This window comes from Pseudonaja textilis, chromosome 3 (assembly GCF_049901715.1).
Source record: "Pseudonaja textilis isolate UNSWEBS1 chromosome 3, rPseTex1.2, whole genome shotgun sequence".
Lineage (NCBI taxonomy): Eukaryota > Metazoa > Chordata > Lepidosauria > Squamata > Elapidae > Pseudonaja > Pseudonaja textilis.
The window spans coordinates 153,912,250-153,934,564 of record NC_141992.1 but is presented as its reverse complement, the minus strand read 5'-3'; the positions used below and the strand labels follow the sequence as shown (position 1 = coordinate 153,934,564).

General features: G+C 36.1%; 1 protein-coding gene across 3 annotated transcripts in view; it reads left to right on the top strand.

The window, feature by feature from the left end:
• The window catches only part of ROCK1 (Rho associated coiled-coil containing protein kinase 1), an 86,471-nt gene that overhangs the window by 25,759 nt on the left and 38,397 nt on the right, over nucleotides 1-22,315 (top strand). For all 3 annotated transcript variants that reach the window (XM_026699332.2, XM_026699333.2, XM_087931149.1), the window contains 14 exons: nucleotides 3,056-3,156; nucleotides 4,830-4,967; nucleotides 7,394-7,569; nucleotides 9,450-9,534; nucleotides 9,730-9,874; nucleotides 11,871-12,009; nucleotides 12,962-13,053; nucleotides 14,453-14,612; nucleotides 15,741-15,807; nucleotides 16,711-16,799; nucleotides 17,208-17,256; nucleotides 18,122-18,257; nucleotides 19,448-19,539; nucleotides 21,645-21,891. In XM_026699332.2, the coding sequence (XP_026555117.1) occupies nucleotides 3,056-3,156; nucleotides 4,830-4,967; nucleotides 7,394-7,569; nucleotides 9,450-9,534; nucleotides 9,730-9,874; nucleotides 11,871-12,009; nucleotides 12,962-13,053; nucleotides 14,453-14,612; nucleotides 15,741-15,807; nucleotides 16,711-16,799; nucleotides 17,208-17,256; nucleotides 18,122-18,257; nucleotides 19,448-19,539; nucleotides 21,645-21,891 (1,716 nt within the window). The remainder of the gene's footprint in view (nucleotides 1-3,055; nucleotides 3,157-4,829; nucleotides 4,968-7,393; nucleotides 7,570-9,449; nucleotides 9,535-9,729; nucleotides 9,875-11,870; nucleotides 12,010-12,961; nucleotides 13,054-14,452; nucleotides 14,613-15,740; nucleotides 15,808-16,710; nucleotides 16,800-17,207; nucleotides 17,257-18,121; nucleotides 18,258-19,447; nucleotides 19,540-21,644; nucleotides 21,892-22,315) is intronic.

Genomic DNA, 22,315 nt, shown 5'->3' with positions numbered 1-22,315 from the left:
ACAGGAAACTTCAGGGGGAGTGATCATGCAATATTGAAATTCAGCATTATGCAATCATGAACAATATAACGAGTCAAACTAGAACAGCCGTGTCAAACTCGTGTCACAGCGGCGTCACGTGACGTATGGGGACTTTTTCCCCCTTTGCTAAACTGGGGGTGGGCATGGGTAGCACTTGATGCATCCGGCCTGCAGGGTGGGGAGTTGACAGACCCGAACTAGAGTCTTGGAATTTAATTTCAATAAACTTAAAGCTTGGGAAGGATTCCATGGATGAGAATCCTCAAGGGGAAAACAACTCAAGTTTGGGAAATTTTGAAAAGTGAAATTAGAAAAGCCCAGTCTGAAGAAAAGAAAAATTACAACTCTCAAAAGAAACCAGCATGGCTGCATAAAGAACTCTCTGATAAATTGAAAGACAAAAAGGAAAAGTATAAAAAGTGGAAAGAGGGGTACATAACTAGGGCAGAATATCAGTAAATAGCCCGAGCCTGCAAAGATGAGGTGAGGAAAGCTAAGGCTCAAAATGAACCAAGGCTTGTGACAAAAGTCAAAAATAACAACAAAAAACAACCAAAAACCATCTGTCAACATGTTAAAAACAAGAAAAAAGTCAAGGAAGCGGTTGGTCCATTGATGGGAGAAAGTGGCAAGAAGATGACAAGCGACAGGAAAAAAGCTGAACTACTTACTTCATTTTTTGCATCTGTCTTTACACAAAGGGAAAAACAGTCCAACCTATGAAAAACAGCACCACAAAAAACAGAATAGGAACATGTTAAAATATGGAAGAAAATGGTAAGTGAGCACCCGTCCACCCTAGATGAGTTCAAATCACAAGGACCAGATGGATTATACCCCAAGGTTCTGAAGGAACTGGCAGACGTGATTTCAGAACCACTGAACTATATCTTTCAAAGATTTTGGAGACCAGGGGACTACCAGAGGATTGGAAAAGAGCGGATGTAGTTCCAACTTCAAAAAACGGGGAAAAAAAATACTTCCAGGAAATTATAGACCAATCAGCCTGACCTCAGTACCTGGGAAGATTCTGAAAAAAATAAGCAATGAATTAGCCAACATGGGTTTGTAAAAAAACTGATCGTGCCAGACAAATCTTATTGCATTATTTGACAAAGTAACAAAATTAGTGTTAACCAGAGGAATGCTGTGGATATAATTTATTTGGACTTCAGTAAGGCATTTGATAAAGAAGACCATAATCTACTACTTGGTAAAATAGAAAAATGTGGGTTAGACAGCATCACCACCAGATGGGATTCGTAACTGGCTGACCAGTTGCACTCAGAGTGTAGTCCTCAATGGAACTGCATCTACATGCAGTAGATGCAGTAGGGTACTCCAAGGCTCTGTTTTAGGCTCAGTACTCTTCAACATCTTCATCAATGATTTGGACAGGGTGATCATCAATGACATCAATCTAGCAGGAATAGCCAACATTCCAGAAGATAGACTTAAGATATAAGATATATTTTAAGATTAAGATATTTTAAGATTAAGATATCTTGACAAACTTGAACATTGGGCACTATCTAACAAAATGAAATTCAATGGTGAAAAAAGTAAGGTTCTACATTTAGGCAAGAAAAATAAATGCACAGGTACAGTATAGTATAGAAGCTCTGGTCACAAACGCTTCTTACCACGACCAAATCGGGTTCTGACCAAAAAATACACAAAATTTTTGAATCTGGTCATGAACATATGCTTGGATGGTGATCAAACATGACCCAGAAATTTCTGAAGATGAAAATTAGAAGACGAAGAAATCGTCAAACTTATGGAACAAATTGTGGTTGGGACCAAAGGTTCTACTGTATGTGGTACCTCGCTCAATAGCAATAACTGAGAGGGATCTTGGAGTCCTAGTGGACAACCATTTAAACATTGCCAAAAAAGCCAGCACAGTTCTAGGCTGCATTAGCAGAGGGATAGAATCAAGATCACATTACGTGTTAATACCATTTTATAATGTCTTGGTAAGGCTACATTTGGAATATTACATCCAGTTTTGGTTGCCAGGATGTAAAAAAGATGTTGAGACTCTAGAAAGAGTGCAGAGAAGAGCAACAGAAATGATTAGGGGACTGAAGGCTAAAACATATAAAGAACGGTTGCTGGGATTGGATATATATAGTTTAACAAAAAAAAGGACTTGGGATGACATGATAGCAGTGTTTCAATATCTCAGGGGTGCTACAAAGAAGAGGGAATCAATCTATTCTCCAAAGCACCTGAGGACAGGTCAAGAAGCAATGGATGGAAACTAATCAAGGAGAATAGCAACCTAGAACTAAGGAGAAATTTCCTGACAGTTAAAACAATTAATCAGTGGAAAAATTTGCATCCAGAAGTTGTGAATGATCCAACACCGGAAGTTTTTTAGATGAGATTGGACAATCATTTGCCTGAAATGGTATAGGGCTGTGATGGCGAACCTGTGGCACACGTGCTACAGGTTGCATGCAGACCCATTTGTATGAGCATGCAAGCCCCAGGCAAACCTACCTCCCTGCACATGCGTGCGCCTCACAACTGATTTTGGCCCATTTGAGGCCTTTTTCGGCCTCTTAGAGGTTTGAAATACTGGAAGTGATGAAACGGGTCCATTTTTCAGTCTGCAAAGGCTGCAGAGGCTTCCCTCAAGCCTCTGGGAGACTGAAAAAGGCCTCAAATGGGTAAAAAGTCAGCTGTGAGGCCCAATGCAGATAAGGGGGGGATTGCACGCACATGCGCAGGGGGCTTGGGGCCCCCCTATGAGCATTGTCTTCTGGGTGCTGGCATGTGAGCGCAAGTGCGCACACAATTTTTGGCACAGGAGCCCAAAAAGGTTAGCCACCACTGGTATAGGGTTTCTTGTCTAAGCAGGGCGTTGGACTTGAAGACCTCCAAGGTCCCTTCCAACTCCTATTCTATATTCTATTCTATTTGATGCATAATGTATATTTTATATGTACATTTATTTCAAAGACCGTAAGCTTTCTTTTTATAATGAACCTATTACTACAGTATTTTTTTTATATTTTCTTCATAGACAAAGACACAATAAATAAAGTAAGAGATCTCCGAATGAAAGCTGAAGATTATGAAGTAGTAAAAGTGATTGGTAGAGGAGCATTTGGAGAAGTTCAGTTGGTATGTTATTCTACATATGGAGATTTTACAACTAAGACTTCATTTATTTTAAAATAGAATTTCCAATGAAATTCCAATGAAATTATATGTGATGGATGTTTGTGACATTTCCTCTGCTGCCAAAATCTGGGAACTTGAAAATAAATATATGCTTTGTATGATTGGACCTTGCTGCTGTCTTGTTAATACTTTCTTAAGTGCATATTTTTCTGAGTGAGTGTTGAAAAAAAGTGTGGTTTCTTCTAAGAGCATCTGGAACTACAACAATTCTACCACTAGTTTTCAGTATGTTATTTGTGAAAATTGTCATTGAATAAACCATGATTAGTTTTGTGGCAGTAAATAATAGTCTGAACTGACATTTTCTTACCGATTAGTTATTGTAGGGTGACGTGATTTGTGGATGGAAATATATTTTGATTATTGGCTTATTCTTGCCTAATTTTTATGCCCTGTATAAATTTGTAAGCAAGCAAAATAGACATGATTATTCAATTGAAAAAGAGCAACAAAATTACCAAATAAGCCACAACTACTTTGTCTGCAAAATAACTTCTGTCTCCTTAACTATAAATTAACCAATTATAGTTAAAGTAGGCTATTGTTTATCATGCTCTGTGAATTATAAAACAAGCAAGATTTATCTCATCTTAAAATATATACTGTGGAAGAATAATTTTGGTGATTATATTTGTTTTCATTCCTATTGTTACAGTATAATATACAGAACAAACTATCGTGTTCTAATGTTGCTAGTTGTAGAGATGCGTTTTAGCAAGTCATATTGTAATTTTTATATAAATATATAAAGTTCTTATCTGAGATGAGAGATTACATTTCCAGGCTGCACTGCAAGTAAAAATTCATTGTTTTCAGTGGTTTTATTTTAAAACTTTAATTGCTGTGAGAGGTATACTTTTCTGGAGGAAAGTTTTACTTTTGGAGAGAAGTTACGTCTTTCTCTCCTTAATGTATAATCTACATAAATAATGGCTTCATGCTCTTCCATCAGTGTTTTAAAATCACCGATGTTAGCAACTATTTTAAAATCTAATTATAGTTTTGGGAAATAAGGTATTTTGTGAATAGACAATGTATATAAATAGTACATATACCTTTAGTGAAAAAAAACACTGGAAAGTCACATGCCCATAATTGGTTGCCCTACCTAGTTTTAGGGTTCATGCCCTCTGCATTACTTACTGGATTGAAATATTAATAGTTCTTTAATATATGCAGTAATAAGCAGTATATCAAATTAAATTTGAAGGTACTTGTTTTGCTTATAAAATTAATGCCAAACTCATATGTAGGAAATGTTATACTGGTCGGTTATAAAAATTTCATGCTTACCTTTATAGGTAGAAGCAACTTTGGCCAACAACATTTCAAAGTATTTAGTTGTAGAATATCTATCCTTGATATGACAATGTTCAATAGCATTGATCTTTTCTAGACCTGTGGAGTGTGGGACAGTTTCTCAGAAATAAGTAAATCAGTAATGCTAGAGAAGAAGAGCTAGAGAACAACAGTGCTCCATGAAATGCGAAAGAGCTTTCCTTTTAAGATGATGACTAGGTATATAACCCTAATCTTTTAACATAGTTAATGGAAATAGAATGTAATCATGCTGTTTCATACTTAATATTTTTTTCATGTTATTTGTTTTAAAGGTAAGACACAAGTCATCACGAAAGGTCTATGCCATGAAACTTCTCAGCAAATTTGAGATGATAAAAAGATCAGATTCTGCATTCTTTTGGGAAGAGAGAGATATCATGGCATTTGCAAATAGCCCTTGGGTTGTTCAGGTGACTTTTATTTGAATTCACATTGGCCAAGAATTATAACATTCATTTTGAATAAGTGTCTAACATTTTGTATAGAGCGCATATCATTTAAAACCATTTTAATTTACTGACCTACAATTTTAAACTCTCCTTAAATACCGTGTTTCTCCAACAATACAGCCTTCCCCAAAAGGAAGTCCCAGCATGTTTTATAGGCATAAAATCAAATTAAGCCCCTCCCCTCAAATTAAGGCCTAAATTAAACATGTGAAATGGGGGGAATGGCGGGGGGTCTTGCCGTTAGGAAGTACTTTTGTTGCATCCCCGGATATGGTGTTGCCTGCATTGACGTCGGTGTTGGTGGGGCACTTCGTATTGGGAGACCTTCCGCCACCATTGCTTTCCCTTCTTCCCATGCTGTTTAGAGCAATGCCGTGGCATTTGGCGCAGCCATGCATGGCCAGCCAGGGCTTCTCCCTGCAACTGGAGCCTGGCAGAGACACTCGGCTTCAGGTGCTCCTGTCGCCGCCTTCCCTTCGCCTTCAAAGGCAAAGCCAATTCTTTTAAAAACGATGCCCTACTACCGGTATGACAAAGCCTCCCCTGCCCGAGAGGGCAGCCCAACCCCACGTGAGGAGGCGAATCTCCCGGGGCCGCAGCGCAGGATCGGCCCACCCCAGGAGAAGTGCCCAGCCACCATCCCTGTCTGGTGCCGGGCAGAGCGCGAAGAGCTTCACCTGGGGCTCCCAGTGCAACTGACAGGTGGGCCCTCCTGCCTGGTGGTGGAGCTCTTGCCAAGGCAGTGAGGGGCTCCCCGTTGGGCCCTCCGCTCATCTCGCCAGGACCATGCCAGAGCCATGCTGATAGGGCAGAGCCGGGAAAGCGAGCCATGGGTATGCGCCCGCCTGCCAAGCAAAAGAGCTGGGCCGACCCGAGCTTGGCTTCCTTCCCAAGTCCCTCCAGCCCGAACCCGAAGGGGCCACTGGGAGAGGCTGCCCGAGGCAGTGATAGCACCCACCCATCCGCGGACAGGGAGGGGAGGCGACGACAGCACTGATTCCCTGGCCGGCGGGTCCAGCGGAGAGAGCCCGAAGCTGCCCATCCTTTCCACCCCTCGCCCAGCCCGTCCCCACGCATCAACAAACGCGCTGGCAGCTCCAAACACTACAGCGGCATGGGCATCAGGCAGAGGCGCTCACTCGGTGGGCCTCAGCTCTGAGGAGGATGTGGCACAGGCCGTCACCTTGCCTCCCTGTCCACGGATGGGTGGGCGCTATCACTGCCTCGAGCAGCCTCTCCTGGTGGCCCCTTCGGGTTCGCGCTGGAGGGACTTGGGAAGGAAGCCAAGCTCGGGTCAGCCCGGCTCTTTCGCTTGGCAGGTAGGCACGCACCCGCAGCTTGCTTTCCCGGCTCTGCCCAGCCTGCACAGCTCTGGCGTGGCCCTGGAGGGATGAGCGGAGGGCCCAGCGGGGAGCCACTTGCTGCCTTGGCAAGAGCTCTGCCGCCAGGCAGGAGGGCCCGCCTGTTAGCTGCGCTGAGTGCCCCAGGCGAAGCTCTTCATGCTCTGCCCGGTGCCAGGCAGGGATGGGGGCGACAGGAGCACCTGAAGCCGAGTGTCTCTGCTGAGCTCCGGTTGCAGGGAGGAGCCCTGGCGCGTGGCTGTGCCAAATGCCACATGGCTGGGCCAAACGCCATGGTGTTGCTCCAAACGCCGCGGCAGCACGGGGAGAAGGGAAAGCAACAGTGGCGGAAGGTCTCCCGATACGAAGTGCCCCACCAACGCCGAGGTCAACATCCAAGCCGTCGCCACCCGCCCACCTGAGGATGCAAGGGGGGGGGAATTAAGTCACCCCCCAAAAGACAGCCTAGCCATTTTTTCGGAGGTCAAAAAAAAATAAGGCCCACACTTATTTTGTGAGAAACACGGTATATTTGTATTTGAATAATTATTCATTCCAATAATTAAGATAACTTCAGTGCAAATATTTTGCAGTTGTAGTTTGAAAACAAAGATTTCACACTACAATTATTGCAATATACCCATGATCATGTGACTATAATTCAGACCCTTGGCAACTGGCATGCATTTATGACCATTGCAGTGTCCAGTGTCATGTGATACACTTTTCAAACTTCTGACAAGCCAAGTGAGACTAGATTCACTTCACAACAATATTAATAACTTAACAATTGCAGTGATTTACTTAACAACTGTAGCAAGAAATATTGTAAAATGGGGAAAAATTCACTTAACTATCTTGCTTAGCAATGGAAATTTTGGGCTCAATTGTGGCTATAAGATGGGGGCTACCTATCTATATTAGTTTTTTATCACTTGATATATTATAAATATAAACTCTATTTACCTGTAAGTTCCTTTTAAAAAAAGAAAATAGCAGTTGATAGGACTGCAGCACACAGTAATTCTAGTCTATTATCGTTCATAGTTATTTTATGCATTCCAAGATGATCGTTACCTTTATATGGTGATGGAATATATGCCTGGTGGGGATCTGGTAAATTTAATGAGCAACTACGATGTCCCTGAAAAATGGGCAAGATTTTATACAGCAGAAGTTGTTCTTGCATTAGATGCCATTCACTCCATGGGTTTTATTCACAGGTAAGTATCTTTTATATAGCCAATATTCTCAACATTTAAATTGAACTAAAAATAATATTTTGAAATTTTAATTTATAATACTACTGGACTATTTACAATGTCAGAGTTGAGCAGATTGAAGATAATCAGCATAAAATTGTTTCATCCTTTCTCCAATACATTTATAAAAAGAATGAGTTGCTGTATGTAATTACCATGATAGATGTACTTTATTATAGTCAGTGAGTAATGAAATGACACTATTACAAATAAAAGTTAATAGTATATGCATAATGTTCAACTTTTAATAGATTACCATTCTTCATGTATTGGTTAACAACTACTATAAAGTTAAGTAAATTATATTCCACAAAACATGGAAGATAATATGTCCAGAAAAAAGCAAAATAAGATTATTTTAGTATTATAGAGAATACAAATAAACTGATTCTCTTTATGTAATTTATACTTTTAATCTGCCTAATAGCTAGATTCATACTGATGGGTTACAAATTTGCTTAAACAAACAAAATAAAATAATTGAATACTTTAATAATTCAAAAATAATGGTGAAAAATATAAAGAAGTTATTACCTTAATATAACATATACATCTAAAATAAACCAACTATAAATATGCTTAATAAAATGTATTAATCACGTTAAAAACATATTAATATAGATTCCAGATTTTTCCCTGAGGAAGGATTTCCACAGTTGATGGCCTGCAACTGAGAAGTTATTCCCTATTCTAGTTGTATAGATGATGGCTTTTGTGCATGGTTACCATCATCTGGGCACATATATTAGAAAGGAGATTTTCCTTTAAGAGCAGTATTTTCCAATCTCGGCAATTTTCAGATGTAGGAACTTCAGCTCAAAATTCTCAGTCAGGGCTATAGTGACTGGGGAATTACTCGTATTTCATACACCTGAAAATAGTGTTTTAGAGGAACAGAACTCTAAACCATTCACAGCTTTATATTTCAACATGAAGACTAAACTGGGATTGAAAGTAGATGGCAAACAATACAGTTGATAAAATACTAATGTATAATTGTATTGGCCAGGAAACTGGATTCAGTTATGGACACAGACGAATCACCCAAAATAACTAAAACATCATGTACAAATAGTCCTCAACTTACAACAATGAGGTGTTTAGTGACTGTTCATGGTTTTGAAGTTATCATATCCAGTTCTCCCATTCTCATGGTTACATGACTGCATTTTTGACAGTTGGCAATCATCCTGCATTTACTGCATTTTTGACAGTTAGCAATCATCCTGCATTTACAGACAATTGTAGTGCTATCTGTTGCATGATTTGGATTAGCTGAAAAGGTAATGTAAAGTTACATATTTAACTAATTGAGTTCATATCCACTGTGCTGTCTTTCAAAATCAAAATCTTAGTGCCTCACTATGGAACATTTTTCATTTGTCTACACAAACATGTTCAATAATTACAAGAAGGGAAATGTACTGGAAATCTACTCTAATATATGCCAGCTCTTCCCCCTGCTTTAATTGTATTGCTGTTTATGCAATTTGCTGTACTGTGCACACATTACTGGCCAGTTATTGTGGCAGTGAACTTTTAAAAGAATCAAGAAATAGATGGTGTGACAGATTTTGGTATTAACCTTGTTGAATTTCTGGCATAAATAATACTGTACTAAATGGAAAAATAAATTGAGTTATGTAAGTATAAAATGTTTGTCACAATTAAAGGGGAATTTGTTTCAGAAAGGAAAAGAAATGCAAAGTCACTTATAATTCATAACTGACTCATTTTGTTAGCCATAGTTCATTTGTGTTCTTCATTTCGGATGAGGCTTAGTAATGTTCTTGCTTAATAAATAAAAGTTGATCTGATAATATTTCTTTTACTGTTTTCAGAGATGTAAAACCTGATAATATGCTGCTGGATAAATCTGGTCATTTAAAACTAGCAGATTTTGGTACCTGTATGAAAATGAATAAGGTTAGTAGATTAGTAGACTACTAATTAGCTTTTGGCTTGTGAAAGATCATGGTATTCTGAAAAATAGATATCAATGTGTGTTTAAATTCAAAATTTTAACTAGAGTTCATATTTAATTTCAAATTTAATTTTCCAAACAGATCTAAGCAATCATCTTGCTTCATATACTTTTAAACCATCTTTGCTTTTTTACAGGAAGGTATGGTACGATGTGATACAGCTGTTGGAACTCCGGATTATATATCCCCAGAAGTATTAAAATCACAAGGTGGTGATGGCTATTATGGACGAGAATGTGACTGGTGGTCAGTTGGTGTTTTTTTGTACGAAATGCTTGTGGGTGAGTATCAGAAAACTATTGTGTAAATTATTATCTTTTTCTTCTATTGTGTGTGTGTGTGTGTGTGTGTTCCAACATAACTCTGGAACACCTCAAGCAATTTCAACCAAACTTGGACACCCCTAACACCTGTCGGTGTGTGTGTGTGTGTGTGTGTGTGTGTGTGTGTGTGTGTTCTCCCGTGAGCTGTTCAGAGCATCCAGTAGTGGGCGGTACTTCAGTCTCTGCATTTGTAGTCTGGGCTTAATTTGTGGAACGCTCCTCCTCCTTCACGGGACTCCTCCTCAGCGTTCCCCAGTTTTTGCTCAGCCTCATGAGAGATAGGCAGTGCTTGTGATTCTTCCTTGACCGAAACAGGAAAAATTCTTTCGTGGCCAGCAGGTTTGATAGTTAATCAGTTTGTCTCTAGCTTTCTATCCCAAATTGATCTTGCAGCCTGACAGGTCTGATTAGGGGAAGCGCCGATTTGCGCCCCCCAAAACAGCGGGAGGGTTCGGCGCTGCTCCGCGCCACCTCTTTACAGCCAAATTCTCTACCCCTGCCAGTTTGATTGCTGCAGTGTTTCTCTCTTTTATTCTGTCAGCGGTGTGAGCCTTTCACTCCAAAACCGAGTCGTATCGCTCTTTCCCCTCTCCAAACGCTGTTTCGAAGCGGAGAACTTGAACTTGTGATAACTTCCACTTTTTCCTGCCGTTAGCTTAACAGAAAGAACTCCGGTGGCCATTTGCTTACAGGGCAGGAAGTTGCCTCTTTGAGGAGCGCACCAAAAGTTTAACGGCTGGAGGCCATTTTGAGCTGTCAAAACCTTGTGGCTGCATGCCTGCTTTTCATTCTCGAGCTGTGTGAGGTAGTTCTGCTCGGAGCAGCTTCAAGATTCTGGGAACTATAATACCCTCATCTTGGCTTGTTTGCATTCAAGGCTATTTATTACGTTTCAAATCGTTGGCTTAACCCTCACAGCCTAATTACCTCAGCATAACTTTGCAGCATAACTCTGGAATGCCTGGGCCGCTGAAATGGAAAAGAATGAAGTATATCTATACTGTCAAATCACAGTACTTTTGACAGTGATAGTGTGCATTTTGGATTCAAGTTAAGATACAGCCTGTTTTTGCCTTAAAATGGCTTCTACTGTACAGCATAGTGGAGTTGCCATGATAACGGCTTCACAGTACTCCACAATGGGGGCCCCTCTGGTAAGGGGGATTGGTTCTTAAAAAAAAAAGAGTTTATAATTTGTATATTCTACTATTACTTTGATTCGACACTATAGATATAATTCATTCCTTTTCTTGTCTAATACAGGATTGGGATAAATAAATACCCGGGCAACGCTGGGTTATCAGCTAGTTACATTACAAAATAAACTACCTTGGTTTTTTTATTGCCATCAATAATAATTTTAATTATTGTGTATCACAGTCCTAATAAAATTATTTGAATCAAATCTCATTGAGTTCTGTGATACTATTGTCTCTTTCTGTTTAGGATTTTTTTTTAAATTTCTGTGACTGTTGAATTTCATTTGCTGTTTATTTATCTGGGATTGCTGAAATTATATCATTTGCAGTCCCTTGTGAGTAGCCAGGAGATATTTCTATTAGAAAGGTTTCAGAGCCAATTGTATCTTTAAAAATATATATACAGTATTTGAATCATCTGTTCTTTTGCCTGCTGTTATCCTTATCTTCCTCATTTTTTCTGCTACACCTGTTACCCCAATCTCTTTTTGCAGCTCTTAGAATGATAACATAAGTCTATTGAGGTGGGCATGAGGTAATCTTTGGAAATACGTGATTGCAAAATATCTTTTCCTTTTTGTGATTTTGATATGATAATGCTATTTGAGTTCTTAAAATAAGCATAAAAAGCCACTGCTTTTTCTGGCTGAATAGTATTGATATATTGCCAGGTTGTGCAATCTAGCCATCTTATTTTATTAGTTTTAACAATCAGTGATTTATAATTATTTATAATGTTTTATTTCTTGTTTTAGGGGATACACCTTTTTATGCAGATTCTTTGGTTGGAACATATAGTAAAATTATGAACCACAAGAATTCTCTTAGCTTCCCTGATGATAATGATATTTCTAAAGATGCAAAAAATCTTATTTGTGGCTTTCTAACAGACAGGTAATATATTTAGAATCGTATTATGGAAAAAACATTTTTAAATACTTATTATTTTTTAAAAAACTTAAAAACTTAAATTATTAAATGAATTCTTCTTTTAAGGGGAATTATTCATCATCTTATAAAATATCAGCTATGTTCATGTAACATATCAAAAATTGTTTTTGAAGACATTAAAGTCAGTGCTATTTCTTATTTTGTTTTCTTTCTTTGAGGTACTTGTTCATATTTCTGTCAATTGGATAGAGTTTTGAATATAATAGAAAACTATGTTCTTCATGTATTTACACTAAATCATAATAATATCACTATATTACCAACAAATGAGCTTCAAACAAGGAGTATCGTTTTAAAACAAGTCATAATAAAATTACTACAGATATTGTTATTCTACACGCTGTTCAGCTTTCTGGGCAAGATCTTAAAAGATTTTTCCTCTGGATATCCTGTCTTGAGTTTTTGTACTTTAGACCTGTAACATTGTTATTAATTTTTCCTGACCCTCCCCCAAACTTTATCCCCTGCTCCGATTCTTAAAATATAGCAGAATTTTTTCTAATAATTTGAAAGATTTGAAAAGAAATGTTTTATAGCTATGACATGCTCAGACAAATGCAGATATAAGTAATGATGTATGATTACTGATTACCTGGAAACATGGTTTCAACTAACGTCAGATAAAAAGTTTTTGGAGGATTTGTATAATTCTATAGAAGCATTTGCAATTCCTATAATATCAGATAAATGTTTCTAATAGCAAATATTCTTTTTATTACTGAGAATGGGGGAAACTTTTCCATTCTATATTTACAGCAAAGAAACTGCTATGGTTGAAATAAATGATCTCTTTGTTTTAAAATTGGCTTTGAGTTCATATTTCATTTGTTTACAAATTATTTTCATGTGTATGCAGCATGTGTAGTATAATTTAAAAATTATTTCACTTTTACAGGGAAGTTAGATTAGGAAGAAATGGTGTGGAAGAAATTAAGCGACATCCATTTTTCAAAAATGATCAGTGGTCTTGGGAAAATCTTAGAGACAGTAAGTAATTTACTGTATAAAATCATATTTTCTTGTAATATAATTTTAATGTGTTATAGTGTTGAAGGAATGTAATTTTCTACATAACAGATAAAGAAAAACAGTTGCTGACCTGCTTATTCAAAAGGTCAACACTCACACAACATTCACAAGATTCACACTCTTTCACTCCAGAAAGTTTATGTACATCCAATGAGATTTTACATACTTTCTGTCTTCCTCCCTCTTCAATTTCTAAATGTTTTCCAAATATTTGTTTCTTCATTTATCATATTTCTTAACCTCCATCTCCTTCAAAGAGAGACTTGTGGGATACTGTGATATGGGGTATTGTGGGCTGCTATGAGGAAACATAATCTTAGCTGAGCTGGGCATCTAAAATTTGTTGTGTAGTTCTTTAAAACAGTGGCTTCCAATCTTTTGGGCACCGGGGACCAGTTCTGTGGAGAAAGTTATTTCTGCAGACGGGAGGGATGTGGTTTTGTGTGCTGCCTGCATTCCACGGATGGGGTGTCACTTGCTTGTGTGGCTCAGTTGCTGACATGTCGCGGACCGGTGCCCATCTACAGACTGCGGGTTGGGGACCTCTGCTTTAAAATATACAAAAAATATATAAGTACTTCTCATAACAAACCCTATGAAATGGTTAAAATATTTTAAAACCACAGCTTAAATATCTTTTATTTATTAAACAGAATCCATCTGAAATACTTGATTCAGGATAACAATTTCTAACCCCATGATTAATATTAAGTCAAATTATCAATTTCATAAAATTGTTTTGATTTTTATTTACCAATTATTACAAAATAATTTTTAACCATTCTGAGTTTTTCCTTTGATTTCTATTATCCCAAAGGTTGTAGTACATTGCAGTATTATAATTACAATGGAAACATTTAGTATTTTGAGATAACTGGATAAAATGAGTAATTGTGACTATTTTATACAATAATATATGACATTTATAATTTATTTTTAATTTAATTAACAAAGCTCTTTAATTAATAAAACAGTAGTAAAATATTTTATGTTTTATAGAAAATACCACTATTATACATGAAAACAATTGCTTTGATAAGTCAGTTTATAATAATTTTCCTGTCCCAGGAAAATTCTAAAATATTAGAAATATTTGGCAGAATTGAGACACTCAGATCATCAATTTGTTATGAGCTACTCTGGAACAATTTGTGCCTCTCAATGTTACATAATTTTTAAAAACTTTTTAAGTTTCTTGGGGATTTACGCACAAAGTGCTCAAAATACAATAAAGATTTCAGTGTTGTATGATCGTAAAACAACTTTTTTCATATCAGCTTCATTACATTTATACCTGTTAATACACACATTTTATACAATTATTAATCTTTGTTCTTTTGGGGTTTTTTTGGGGTAGCCGTAGCACCTGTTGTACCTGATTTAAGTAGTGATATTGACACTAGTAACTTTGATGATCTGGAGGAAGACAAAGGTGAAGAAGAAACATTTCCTATACCAAAAGCTTTTGTTGGCAACCAGCTACCTTTTGTAGGATTTACTTATTATAGTAATCATCAGTAAGTATATATAGATTTAATATATTGGCTTGTCTGTAAAAGTCATGAGAATATTTATAACAGGAATATAGTAAATGTAACTTAATTATTATTGCAGTCATTAAAATTGCCTTGTGTTAGCCTATTGGTGTTGGAAACATCATATTGCAGCTGTATTTAGTTTAGAGGGTTATCATCCATTCTGTAGAGTTTATTTTGGCTTCTGGTAGCCTGACTGCATTTTGCTTGGTGTGTGTATCTTCCATTAAATAAGCCAGAATATTCAGGTAATAATTGCTTTTATATTGCAAAAAACACGTATAGGGATCAAAGTTATGTTTGGTAAATGCAACAAAATCTAATAAGGAAAGAAATTTTTTTTAAAGAAGGTATCTCTTTATTTGGAAAATCAAGTTGCATGTGTTTAGTAATGCTTGGAATGATCTCTGATTCACTTCAGAAGAATATTTGGAGCACAGATATAGCACTGTCTGCACTCTAAAGCATCTGTATTTTTTCCTGAAATTATGCAGCAACTATAGAGGGCATCCATATTTAAGAATTTAAGAAAACATGAGGACAACACATTTCCCAGGTTCACAAATAAGTATATTAAAACATGAATATATTACTATAAAATCAATAGTATGCTTTTTAGAAACAGCTCAATCATACATTACCTGTAATAGTAATAGCATCAATATATAACTTTAAGCCAGGATATTGTCACTGGTATAAAATATAAAAGGCTTCAATCTTAAAGTGCACAGTACAGAGATTATGAATAAATAAATTGAAAACAACAATGGAAGAGAGCTTTGGTCATTTGAATGTTATATAGTGAACATAGTCTAGTTCTAGTATAAATAATGGTAGAAAAACAACACACATACACTCACATATACATAGCTACAAAGAAGACTTTATGATTTGTATAATAATAATATAGGACAAAGACATTTTTCATTGATTGCTGCCAGTCTCTATATAGTAAATTGAATTTTCTGAGCCTCATAGTAAATAAAATTCTAAGGTTTCTTTAAGTTTTGGAAAAATAAAGGTAATTTTTTTTATTCAGGATGCTCTGTTTCCCTTTTTCAAAATATATTCCTTTTTGTGTCTTTCTAAAACTTAAAATTGTGTTTATAGGTATTTATCCACCTGCACACCTAATTCGAATGACAACAGAACAAGTACCAACGTAGATAAAAACTTGGTATATTTATTTATTTTTTAAATTGTCATTGGTTAAATGTATTCCATAATTTGTTTATGTTCTGAGAAATGACCTATTTTAAATTAGATATAATTATATAATATAACTTAAATAATAAAAAATGAAATTGAAATGTTAAAATTGGATACTTAAATTGTGGTTTTGTTTTGTTTTGTTTTACATAAATATTATAATTTGGCTAAACTAAAATTCATTTTCTTTAATAAGTACCATAAATTGAAATATGTTGAATGAAGTTTACTCTATTACTGTGGAATAAAGACTTAAAGTAATATTTTTCATATTTGATATACAATAGGTATAGCATTTTAATACCATTTTTGCAACTCCAAAATATTATTGGATATTTTAAAGAAAAACACATACTTTGGCTGTTTCATATATTTTAAATAAATAATAGAAAAAATTGAAATGTGATGTTTTGTATCTCTGTATGCTAGGGGCAAAAAACAATTTTATTCTCAATCTATTTCTTTACATAGTTTAAGATACTAACTTCACAATTCCGTGTTCCAATGAAAGGCATTACAATGACTTCTTAAAAATTAAATATAAATATTCATTTTTATAATTAAACGCAAAAAAATCCAAAGGATTTTTGTCATCTTCTTAATGAAAAATTATAGGAAATGAGAGGCAATGTAAAGAAAATCATTATTATGACATATCTAAAGACAAAGTTTGAGTCTTTTTTCCCCTTTTCATTAAAATCAGTGCTAACCTGTACTCTGTGCTTTTGAAAATTAATTAGATGTGTTTATTCTTTACCAAGACTTTTTAATATGCAAGTATCAGAAAACCAATGCAAAAAGGTTATGCTTTACTTATTTAACTAGTTTTATAAAAGTATAACATAATTCATGTTGTATTTTGTACTTATAGCTAGAATCTTTGCAAAAAAATATTTATCTGCTTGAAGAACAGCTCCATAATGAAATGCAGCTAAAAGATGAAATGGAACAAAAATTCAGGTAATATGTTTCATTTTGTTCAGAATGTCATAGTTTTTATGAAATATCACTTGTATGATAATAGCATTCAACATGTTCATGTATGTCAGCAAACATGCAATCGCTGAGAGGAATTTGGCAAACTACAGATTGTATTTTTGTCATTTCTTATTCCCATAGGAATTACTGACTTTAGATGTATTTAAGAACAATATTGTAAAAATGATTTATGATAGCACAGACATTTTCCTAACTGATATTAAGAAGAATATTAAAAAAGTTTGTGGAATGTTGGTGGCATTAGCATTTTTGGTATTAAAAATTTTATGGTTAAATATGTATTTGATGTTTTGGCTATATTGATCAGCTACATATAAAATATTTTGTCTTAAAGGAGGTAATAAAATTCAACTCTTATATTCTTTATAGAACATCAAATATTAAACTAGACAAGATAATGAAGGAACTAGATGAAGAGGTAAGTGTTTGAATTTTTAGTTGGAAATTTACACAATTTTACATTATACTTAGAATAGATAAGAAGAAATTGCTAATACAGTGGTCTTCAACTCGTCTGGCACCAGGGGCTGGTTTCGGAAGAAAAAATATCTTCCATGGACCGGGCAGGGGGAGGGCAGTGCTTTCGCGAACAACCTAGACCTCATGCATATGCAGATAAAGCTTCGTTTGCTTGCTCACCACTTGTGTGGCCTGGTTCCATGGCCTGCGGGTTTAACAAAAAACATATTGGCCTAAATTAGACCATCTATCAAGACACGAATGGGCCTTGATTTTTCCTTGTACATTCAACTTCCCTGTTATCCTCCACAATCAATTTAGTATACATGTATAGAAATAGCTAGTTTTAAAAAGTCTTCTAAATGCTGGTTTAAAGATGTTTTATTTTAAACAAAATGTAATTTACAGTAGGTTAGTAATGCAAAAAAGGCTATTTTCAACATGATAGAATATTGGGTGTGATTCTCACAGCCCCCAGAATGTGAGAGCCAACATTTCATTTGTGGATTTAAGATGAATTTTAAGGTGCAAATTGGGCACTTTAAGCCTTATTCAGATTTAAGATACTCACTGTAGCATTTAAATTTCTAATCGCCCTTCAGAACTCTTTTTCTGATACATTTTCAAAGTGTACAGTTATTATATAAAAACTAATATTCAATTGCCTATATATCAGTTTATTATATTTTAAAATAGCAAGCGTATTTCATTGTATTTTATTTATTGTAAGAATATTTTGATTAAAATAATTGCAGTTCTATATTGCAAATATTCAGATGAATGCTTAGCTGTACAGTTTTATTGCTAAATATTATAACTTACAGGGAAATCAGAGAAAAAATTTGGAATCAACAGTTACTCAAGTAGAGAAGGAAAAGATGCTCTTGCAACATAGAATTACTGAATATCAAAGAAAAGCTGAACAGGAGAATGAAAAACGTCGAAATGCAGAAAATGAAGGTAAGCTGTATTTTTAATTTATTTATTTATTACAGTAAGAAAACTTTTCATACAATCATAGATACTTTGGAGGTATCTCCTGTCCAATCTCCTGTCCAGGGTAGGACTCTTTCACTGTCGTAAATTTCCATATTGTGTAGTCATGGCTGATATATAATGCATCCATATTTCTTTACTTAGGCATGATCAAATTTTGTCTTACCAGTACTGGTAGTTCTTGACTTACAACCACAATTGAGCCCAAAATTTCTGTTGCTAAGCAAGACATTTGTTAAGTGAGTTTTGTGATTTTTGCTCCATTTTATGTCCTTTATTATTACTCTTGTTAATTGAAACACTGCAATTCTTAAGTTAGTAACACAGTTGTAAAGTGAATCTGACTTCCCCATTGACTTTGCTTGTCAAAAGTTTGCAGAAGGAGATAATGTGACCCTGATACCGCAGTCATGAATTCATGCCAGTTGCTAAGCATCTGAATTTTGATCACATGACCATTAGGATGCTGCAATGGTTGTAAGTGTGAAAAATGGTCATGTCACACTTTTTCAGTGCTGTTATAACTTCTAACATTCACCGAATGAATTGTTTCAAGTCAAGGACTACATGTATATACCCTAATCTTAGGCTCCCTCCCACCAAATTTCAGCAATATCAACGATGTCATATGCAACATACCCTCCAATTTCTACCCTGGTGCTGAGATGTCCTGTTCTCTATTTTCTTCCCCATTCTCTGAGCATTGAGTTACAGTCATTTGGGGCCCTTCAGTACTGTCTTTCTTAGAGTTTTCCTGCTCATCTTCTGATGTATTTCTTTGCCCCCCTTCCTTCTTATCACTTCCTTTCTTGTTATAAGGCTTACTGTTTTGAGTTTAGTTCTGGATATTGATCTTTTACCCCTCCATGGTTAATTTAAAGTCTGCCAGATGACTTGAGTAAGATGTCTTTAAACCACATTCTTCTCAATCTTTGTGAGGTAAAGTGTGTCTTTTACAAAAGCCTTTTAGTAGATAATATATCCTTGTCCAAAAATTCATGGTTTTGTGGATGACATGATTCCTTGGACTAGCGTTTCATCTCCAGAATCCTCTATTCTCTCTTCAGGCCACAATTATCAATAGAAAGTATGAATGAAATTTACCTAGAAATATTATGAAAATGTATGCTTAAAATGCTTTTCTTTGCTTTTAGCGTCAACATTAAAAGATCAGCTGGAAGACTTAAAAAAAATTAGTCAACACTCACATATTACAAATGAAAAAATTACACAGTTGCAAAAGCAGGTAAATAATTTTGCACATATTAATTCCCCCCACTTTCATACTGCTGCCTTTCATGAAAGCCCTAAAGATTTAGAAACAATAGTGGAAGCTTGGAACCAACTTCCAGCAGAGGTAGTGGATCAGTCATCAGTAGTTTAAATATGCTTGGAATAAACATATGCCTATTGTTTGACAAAAATAAAAAAAATAAAAAAACTGAAAGGCAGACTCGATGGACCACTAGGTCATTTTCTGCCATCAGTTTAATATGTTTCTATTTCCATGAAACCCTAGACCTTATGATTTTATAAAGATATTAGTTTGTTATGATTGTTTTAATGATTTTAATGATTAATTATTCCTAAACAGTTATATTTCTGTTTTGTTCTTCTGTTATTATAATATGGTTTTAACTTGTCCCATGTGTTACATTGAGTTGCTTGATGTTTAAATGGCCTAATAAATACAGTGCATTCAGACCCTCCCTTCACTTTTGTCAGGTTCGTTATGCTGCAGCCTGATTGTACTGTTGTTGAAATACATTTTTCTCATTAATCTACACTCAATACCCCATAGTGATAAACTGAAAGCAGAATTTTAGAAATGTCTGTAAATTTATTAAAAAGAAAAAACTGAAATATTACATTGGCATAAGTATTCAGATCCTTTGCAACAACACTTGAAATTTAGCTCTAGTGCCTCCCATTTCTCTTCATTGTTGCTGACATGTTTCTACCTTGATTGGAGTCAACCTATGATAAATTAAATTGATTGGACATTATTTGAAAAGACACACATTATAGAAGGCCTCACAGGTGACAATGCATATTGTACCAGAGCAAAAGTCATGAGGTCAAAGGAATTGCCTGAAGAGTTCAGATACAGGATTATTTTATTGCAAGGCACAGATCTGGGAAAGGCTGCAATAAATTTTCTGCTGCATTGAAGGTTCTTAAGAGCGTAGTGGCTTCCATAATTCTCAAATGGAAGAAATTTGATACAAACCACCACTCTTCCAAGAGCTGGTTGCCCAGTCAAACTGAGCAATTGGGGGAGAAGGGCCTTAGTAAGAGAGGTGACCAAGAACCTGATGGGCTGAGCGCCAGATGGGATAGAGTTCCAGAAGGACAGCCATCACTGCAGCCCTCCACCGATCTAGGCTTTACGGCAGAGTGACTAGATGGAATCCTCTCCTCAGTGCAAAATACATGAAAAACCACTTGGAGTTTGTAAAAGATCACCTGAAGGACTCTCATACTGTGAGGAACAAGATTCTCTGGTCTGATGAAACCAAGATTGAAATTTTTGGCCTCAGTTCTAAATGTTCTGTCTAGAGGAAACCAGGCACCATTCATCACCTGTCCGATATCTTCCTAACGGTGGTGACAGCCATCATGCTGTATAGGGAGTTTTTCAATGGCAGGGACTGGGACACTGGTCAGGTTTGAGGGAAAAATGAATGGAGCAAAGTACATGGATATCCTCAATGAAAGCCTGTTCCACAGTGTTCAGGAACTCAGACTGGGCCAAAGATTCACTTTCTAACATGACAATTATCAATGAAGACAACAATCAAGGGAACACAGTAGTAGATTAGGAACAACTCTGTGAATGTCCTGGAGTGGCCCAGCCATAGCCCTGACAGACTCTATTGAACAACTCTGGAGGAACCTGAAAGTGGCTGTCTACCAATGGTCACCATCCAACCTGACAGAGCTTGAGAGGATTTGCAAGGAAGAATGGCAGAAAATCCCCTAATCCAGGTGTGCCAAGATGGTTGCATCATACTCAAAAAGACTTGAGGCTGTAATTGCTGCCAAAGATGTTTCAACAAAGTACCAAGTGAAAGGTCTGAATACTTATGCCAATGTTTCAGTTTTTTATTTTTAATAAATTTACAAACATTTCACTTTGTCATTATAGGGTAGTGAGTGTAGATTAATGAGAAAAAAATGATTTTCAACAACTGTGGAATCAGGCTGCAGCATAACAAAATTGACAAAAGCGAAAGGGGTCTGAATACTTTCTGAATGCACGGTAACTAAATCTTTCTTTTTAGGGTAGTATGAGCCAATGCTCAATTTAGACTAATCTCCAATTTCCCCCTAACTCCATTGCTCACACAGCTTGAAGAGGCCAATGATTTGCTGAGAACAGAGTCAGATACTGCAGCAAGACTAAGGAAAAGTCATACAGAAATGAGCAAGTCAATAAGTCAATTTGAATCATTAAATAGGGAGTTGCAGGAGAGATGCAGAATTCTGGAAAACACAAAATTGCAGGTGGAAAAGGATTGTTTCCAGCTACAAGGAGCCCTGGAAGTAGAACGAAGAGATAGGAGTCATGGATCAGAAATTATTGGAGAACTACAAGGTAATAATTTTATCATAGTGTAAAAATAAAATGTAAAGTTTTTTTTCTTATAGCTTGGAATATAAATAACAATTTTGGACCGAGTTACATTTATGAATGGTGAAACATAAATATAAATTCTCTTATATAAAAGTAAACACTGCATACTTTATGTAAAACTAAGGATTTGTGGTAGCTGTTCCTTTTCCTATACACACACACACACACACACACACACACACACACACATATATATATTAAGTTTTCGCGGGTACTTACATGTATGGTATTCAACTTTGTTCGGGTATTTTCCCACGTCATTATAGTTGTGCTTTTAAAGTTGTAGCAACATTTCGGCAGAATCTCATCTGCCATCATCAGGCTTCTGTATTGTGTTCGTCTGTGAGTCAGACTTTCACAGACGATGTTGGTATAGTGGGCTGTG